Raw genomic sequence first — 7,528 nt, 5'->3', positions numbered from 1 at the left:
TGAAATAAATATAAGAAAAAAATCAGTATAAGAAGGAAAACTAAACATCAAGGCATGAATGCTGTATTTTTTATACCTTAAGGGTAGAAATTTTTGCGGAAAGAAATTTTCGCAGGAATTTAATTTCGCGATTGAGAGGAAATTATGTTTAAAATATGACTTATTTTGCCCCAAAAACACCCATTCTGATTTTTAAATCATGAGAATATTCTTGTTTCATGGGATTTAATTTCGCAGATTTGTCAAAAAACCACGAAATTAAATTCCACGAAAAATTTGTTGCCTTAAGGTATATACCGTAAATCACCGATTAAGCGCCTGGGCGCTTATTTAATTTTTCAGGCTCTGAGAGGGGCGCTTATTCAAGCGGGGCACTTATTCAAGCGGGGCGCTTATTTTTTTATTTCAGAAATTCGTATATCAACAAATTCGGAATCTGCTTAAACTTAACTTGGAGGGGGGTGCTTATTCAAAGGGGGCGCTTATTCGAGTGGGGCGCTTATATAAAATTATTTTAACTAAATGGGGGGCGCTAATTCAAGCGGGGCGCTTAATCGGTGATTTACGGTAAGTGAATTGGATTCTCGGTTGACTCTCGCTAATTCGAACTTCTGCTCAATCGGTTCTATCTAAAGTTCTCAGTCTTCTTAAGAGAAACTCTAATTCAAAAAAAATTGAAATTAGAATATAGAGTCAACTATAACAAAAATTTCGATTTCAAATCAATCCCATCATAAAATTTCAACTACAAAAATGTGTTCATTCATCTTAAAGTGAAGAAATTTCTCCATTTCATAAAGGAAGAACTAGAAGATCCATATTTTTATCATTTTTGAAATTTATACAGACTATTTACAATATGAGTATGAATAAACAATAAATTGCATATTTTACATTACTGATGAGGAGTGTACTTAAAAAAAGGAACTAAAAATTAAAAAATTGAATAAATATCTCATAAAAATTCTATACAGAACTATACAGTATCCAATGTAACTTTTACTGTATTTTTTGGAGAGTTTTTGTATACGTTTTTGGAGAATTCTTGCCACTTGTATATTATTGATATCTGTTTTGTTGAGCATTAGGCGTGGTTACACTACATTTTTATCATGATTGAAGAATCTACGTATATGGTGTGACAGGACTGTTTTAAAGAAAATAGAGACTAATAACAAAATATACTTTTTATTGTGAATTTTTAAAATTTTTTGGTCAAGAGTTGAAAGATTTTTACTTCCAAGCGTTCTGATTAAAAAATAAATTGTAAACAAATTAAAGTAGTGTAAACAACGCCTTATGATGAAGTCACCTGTTTAGATTGCAAAACATTTCTTCATAAAACAGTGGCTTCATACTTCTGTTTTATGTTTTTTTCTGCTTCCAGCATTTTAAAAGTTTTCTTGTGAATTGTATATAGACTTTTCACTATGACGCATTGAAAGAAGTGTATAATAACAACACATTGATTCTCGACCAATCAAAAAAACAATCAAGATCAATTCTTTTGAAATTCTATGCACAGATGAAAAAACGAAACACAAATTTTTTAATTTTTTAAGTAACTCAAAATTTACATCAAATTTACCAATTTTTACCAACCAATTACAAAACTTCACATCATTTGACAATTACTTATAAGTTTTCCATGACCATTTGGTGATCGCAAACCTAAAGCTAGGCTTCTATGTCTGATATCTCTCCGTAAAGACTGAGGAAGCTCCATCACAGATCCAGAGTATTTCACAATATTTGACATAATGAAATCCAAGCATTGTCTACGCAAGCTTAAAGGTGAGAAGCGAAAAACAGAAACTGTATTAGTATGCTTAGCTCGATCAACCACATCAACTATTGAATTTATACAGCCGCCAAAAATCAATACCTCTCCAGGAGAATCTGTTTTGCATGCAGTGTGCCACATTCTAGGTGCAAAGATATCCAAGTTCTTTGATGCTGTTTTCAATTCCGACCACGTGTTTTGTGAAATATTGTAAATCCAAGTATCCTTAAGTGCATTTCCTTCGTTATCAAATCCACCGTAAATAAACAAGTGATTATGACTCACATTTTCCATAACATGCCATGAGCGACCTGATGGTGAGTCACCAATTGGCTCTAACTGTGTCCAATGAAATGACTTAGAATCCAGTACATATAAATCATTGCGACGGTGCTCCTTAAACCTTCCACCAAATAAAAAACATTTTCTTCCAATCTGTGTGGTTGAAAAGGCAGCTCTTGGTGATGGTACTGATCCAGAGCCTTTAGGTTGAGACCATATCAGTAACGAAGTATCCAAAATATGCAAATGGTTATTCCATCCAGTGCCATGTGACCATGCAAGTGGAAATTCTTCAAAACAAAAATCACCCTTCACCTTACTCCAATTTTCAGGTGGGTGCCCAAACCCACCAAAATAAATAATATTCTGACCATCAATCCAACAACCAAACTTATCTCTTGAAGAGGGAGTTACTCCTGTTGTCCTATCGTTAAGGTCTTTCCAAGTGAATGTTGTTAAATCAAGAGAACTTAGCTGGTTCGAATGACCTCTACTTTGTAGATATCCTCCAAACAAAAAAAGTTCTTTCCCAATCACTGCAGCACAAGCCCCAGTATTCTTCTCCGGAAGTGTACCTAAAAATATTTCATGGGAATCGGGTTATATATCATAAAAAATATAAAAAATAAGAAGATATATTTAATGGAAAGTTTTAATTACAGTAAATCAGATTAAATGGTCAAGAAAGTTCATTTTTAAAGCAAGGTGAGAATTACAATGGGAAGTTAATTGAAATTTTGTTAATATAAATGACAGTTGAATGATTATTAAAAAAGATGCTCCAAAAAGAATAAAATATAAACATACAAACCAACGTTCATAGTTTAGTGAAAAAAGATTTAAAATTTTAATAGCTGTAATCCCAATGAAAATTCTGAATCCCAAAAAGATTTCCTAGCACAAAAATGCGTTTATCTACTGCTTTATCAACTCACTAAAGTTTGCTTCGTCTACAATCTCTTACTTCGCTTTTCTTGAGAAATGCATTGAATATACTTTTGCATTTTCTTCCAAACAACATCGCAAAATACTAAAAATGCTTCGCAAACAGTAAAAAGAATTTTGCCTGCGGTGCTAACTTTTTTTACCTCAATTCGCTCGGAAAAATTGCAAAGCTCTCAAAATTAATAATTCGAACCCTGTGTTTACCTTTAGAGTTATGTCTTGTCCATTGTGAAGCTTCCACGCTGTAACACCATATTGATTTGAAGTATAAGAATTCATCAGATGCATCATCACGGTTATCCCCATAACCTCCGAAAACTATCAATAGACCTTTATGAAAGACTGCAACATGACCACTTCGTTTCTCTGGGACAGAATTGCCATTGATGAAGGCTAAGCTAATGCTCATAGTTATACTGCTAAAAGCAATAGCTTTTTATCATAAGTTCCTCAGTTTACATCATTTCAAAATTAAGATACCTAAATAAAATAACAATTCAAGTTAAAAGTACAATTGAAAAAAGATTGTTAAATGTTTAAAAGAAGTTCCTAAAACTGCTGGATTTTAACATAATTTGATTAGAAGATTGGAATTGCATAGAGCAGTGCATACTGTGGTTTAAGTATACTAAGTTAAACCTGACTGCATAACAACCAGCCTGGGACATTCTTGCAATTGCATGGGATGTGCATTTACAACAGATTTTCCATAGGTAGCCAGTGTAAAATGCAATCGTATGTCTTGGGCGAAATATGCTGATTTGCCCTTTAAAATCAAAAACGGCAAAAGGGGAATGGGCTATCATACTTCCTATAACAATCCAAAAGTTCCCTAAACAATCAAATCTGGCAAGATGACAAAAAATTATGAGAGTGCTGGGGTACAGAAACTTTGGAAAATGACAAAATCAAGCTGGCTCTTTATCCACAAAAAACTTCTTGCAGAGTCTCTCGAATTACTAATTAAAGCCTATATTCCATCTTTCCATTCATGGTTTCAGGGGGGACTTGAATTTTGGCGTACTTACAACGTCCCTGTTTAGAAAACCAACTTTTCTTTTTTAGAATATACCTTACAATCTAGTTTTCATATTTAAAGCAACTAGATTGCTGACATGTGGAAAGGAATTTCGGCACGACTGATCCTTTTGTTTCGATAATAACATCAAAGCGGGAATTAATTTTCTTCTTGTTTCTTTCTTTACTTGTTCTTTCTTATCAGTTCACGCTTTCCCTCACTACTTCCAAAGCGTGGTTAGCTCAAGCGGTTAAATCGTCTGTCTCATATGCATGGGGCTCAGAGTTGAATTCCAATGGATGTCCAATTTTTCAATTCTTGATTTTGTTTTTGTGATTCTCTCATTACTTTAATTTTGTATCACATTTCCATTTGAGTGAAGAGATAGTCGAACGTGCGCACCGCACTGGGCTCAACTTCAGATTTTCCCGTTATTAGAAGGCCCAATTGTAACATTTCAAATATTTAGTATTAGGTAGCAAATATACTTTGTCCGTTTTGGCTGAAACTCGTCCCCAGGCCCCAAAAATCAAAATTTTCAAAAAATGAAAAAAAAAACACCCCCAGATATTCACCCAAGGAACAAGTGTGCCAAATTTCAGCCAAATCCGACCTTTTTTGAAGTGTCCAGGCTGCCAGCCTCGTTTTGGTGAAAAACTCGTCCCCAGGCCCCAAAATCAAAATTTCAAAAAATGAAAAAAAAAAAAAAAACCCACAGATATTCACCCAAGGAACAATGTGCCAAATTTCAGTCAAATCCGACCTTTTTTGAAGTGTCCCAGGCTGCCCCAAAGTTTTAGCCTCGTTTTGGCGAAAAACTCGTCCCCAGGCCCCAAAAATCAAAATTTTCAAAAAATGAAAAAAACACCCCCAGATATTCACCCAAGGCACAAGTGTGCCAAATTTCAGCCAAATCCGACCTTTTTTGAAGTGTCCAAGCTGCCCCAAAGTTTTAGCCTCGTTTTGGCGAAAAACTCGTCCCTAGGCCCCAAAAATCAAAATTTTCAAAAAATGAAAAAAACACCCCCAGATATTCACCCAAGGAACAAGTGTGCCAAATTTCAGCCAAATCCGACCTTTTTTGAAGTGTCCAGCCTGCCCTAAAGTTTTCGGACGGACATACAGACATACAGACATACATACAGACAGACAGACAGACATACATACATACAGACATTCTCAGATTATAGCTCAACTGAAGTTGAGAATATTGACGCGTTATGTAATGTTAATTGCTATTAGAAGTTACGCGTTCAATTCAAATCTATGATCTGTTCCCTCCTAGTGAAGAGTTTAATACCCTTAAGGAGTTTAACAACCTGTAACAACCGTATTTTATAAGCATTGAATACTGAAATTCAAATAACGACCACGCAAAAAAGATAAGCAAACGATTGGATCAAGTGTCACTTTGACCCGGAAATCAATTATTATTCTGCCTTTAAAGTATAAAACGAGAAGTTCAATGATTCTGAAAGAAGTTATTTGGCGATTCTCTTACAAAGAATCGCTCGCTCAGTAGTGAAAGTGAAACTGAAACTGTCAGTCAGCAAACGCAGGCGCAAACGCCTACACCCGTTCTTCTATATCTCAGCCTTGAATAATCGCTTGTGGCAAAAAAAAAGATTGAAGAAAAAAAAACTTAAACAAGCAACATGCTGAATGGACCTACCTAATGATTAACATCAGATGAAAATAAGAAAAAAGTGACAATAATTGTACAAAAATTCAGAATGGAAAAATAAAGCTTGTGTGTTGAATAATGTAAAATGGTAAAAAGGAATTTCCCCAAATACGAAAATCACCAGGGGGGGGTCTTGCAGTTACTCCTTGACACTATGTGGAGTAACTGCAATTTTGGACATTTTCTACAGACACCACCACCCTTGCAGTTATTCCATAGTGTACTAACTGATTTTACCCTCAAAATTGGTGTATACCACCCCCAAAAATGCCAAATTTGGCAATTTTTTCACTGAATTCCTCATTTTTGATACCATTTTACTGGGTACGTCTTATTAATGACCGTTCAAGAGTTAAATATCTCAATCATTTTCCAAGTTTGTTAAAATATCTTTCATGCCTTGATTGAAGAAAAAATTTTGTGATTTTTTTTTGACTTTTGAAAAAAAAGTTTTGAATTTTTTTGCTTCCGGAATTTTTAAAAACCTAAAATTTTGGGTGAAAAATTGAAAAATGTGCTCACTTAGTACACCATATCCTACCAAATTGACAATTTTGGGCTTAGGCACCACCCATGTTGCAGTTAGTCCACTGGTGGAGTAACTGTTTTCCCAAATTTTGGTTTATATACCACCACGGTAGTAATTGTCATAGTGTTTATATAATAACTGCATGACCCCCCCCTGAAATCACTTAAACCATTCAGGCCCAAAAAAACTTTTAAGCTGTTTTTGGCCCAAATTTGCCCAAAAAAATTTTCCTTAAAAATCTGGCTCCGTCACATTTAGGGCATTGCCATTTTGCATCATTGTGCAAAAAATCAGAAAAAAATTATGAGTCAACTGAGAAAAGCTATATTTTCTTATTTGGTTAAAGGGAATTTCCCCAAAATACAAAAATCTGTTTTTTAAGGCGAATAAGTATTTTCCGGGAAAAACCACTTCAGCCATTCTTTAGAGAATCTTGCCCTCCATCTTTGTACAAAATTAATCAGAAAAAAGTAATGACAGGATTTTGCACAAAGTCCAAAAAACCCTATTTTTAGTCAGTTTTCGGCCCAAATTTGCCCAAATAAATTTTTTCTCAAAAATCGGGCTCCTTCATGTTCTGGGCATTGCCATTTTGCATCATTGTGCAAAAAATCAGAAAAAAATAATGAGCCAATCCTGAGAAAAGCTGGTAACAGACGGACAAACGGACATGGGTTAATTTATAGAACCTCCACCGGGGTACCCGGAGGTAGGTCCAAAAAGAAAATTGAAACGAGTGGAAATCAAGTCCTATACACAGGAAAAATTTTTGGATTCCCTAGGTTATGGAAATGTATATTTCCAGATCTGGAAATCTGTATTTTTCCCTAACCAATCCCTAGCTAGGGAAGGTGCATCAGCTCCCTTGTTATGGAAATGAAATTTCCTGATCTTTTGACTATCTAGGGATGTTAAATTTCCCTATTATTGAAAAGTACTTTTCTAGAGCAAACCCCAATAAAGCCACATAGGGTTACCCATATTCAAGAATTAAATTCTTCCTTTTGATTTATAGAAAACTAGTAAAATAATTAAATGTATTCGATCATTCTGTGAGCATAGGTTCGATAGCTCTCATTCGTTCTGACGTACTTGCACTACTTTGAGTATCCCGGCACTTTTGTCACAACAGTGGAGCTGCACTAGAGAGCCAACTTAATGACCTCAAACCCGTCTCACCAAACCACTGAGCCCTTGCGACGCAAGTCCATTGCGAACGAATGAGGCCTCCCTGGCAGGACGCCTCACCTTTAGCGTTGTGTTACACATTGATCAAATTAATTTTCC

At 35.1% G+C, this 7,528-nt stretch overlaps 1 protein-coding gene across 1 annotated transcript; it reads right to left on the bottom strand.

The window, feature by feature from the left end:
* Positions 1-1,600: 1,600 nt before the first annotated feature.
* Positions 1,601-3,490, bottom strand: LOC136820668 (kelch domain-containing protein 2-like). The gene is made up of 2 exons (XM_067076866.1): positions 3,215-3,490; positions 1,601-2,640 (listed from the first exon to the last, which is right to left on the bottom strand). Exons 1-2 carry the CDS (start codon positions 3,417-3,419, stop codon positions 1,616-1,618), a joined length of 1,230 nt encoding a protein of 409 aa, XP_066932967.1. The 5' UTR covers positions 3,420-3,490; the 3' UTR covers positions 1,601-1,615.
* Positions 3,491-7,528: the final 4,038 nt, after the last annotated feature.

The sequence above is a fragment of the Clytia hemisphaerica genome, unplaced genomic scaffold (genome assembly GCF_902728285.1).
Source record: "Clytia hemisphaerica strain Z4C2 unplaced genomic scaffold, Clytia hemisphaerica genome assembly, whole genome shotgun sequence".
Taxonomy (NCBI): domain Eukaryota; kingdom Metazoa; phylum Cnidaria; class Hydrozoa; order Leptothecata; family Clytiidae; genus Clytia; species Clytia hemisphaerica.
Note: the sequence above shows the minus strand (reverse complement) of the source record. Positions and strands in the feature narration are given on the sequence as shown.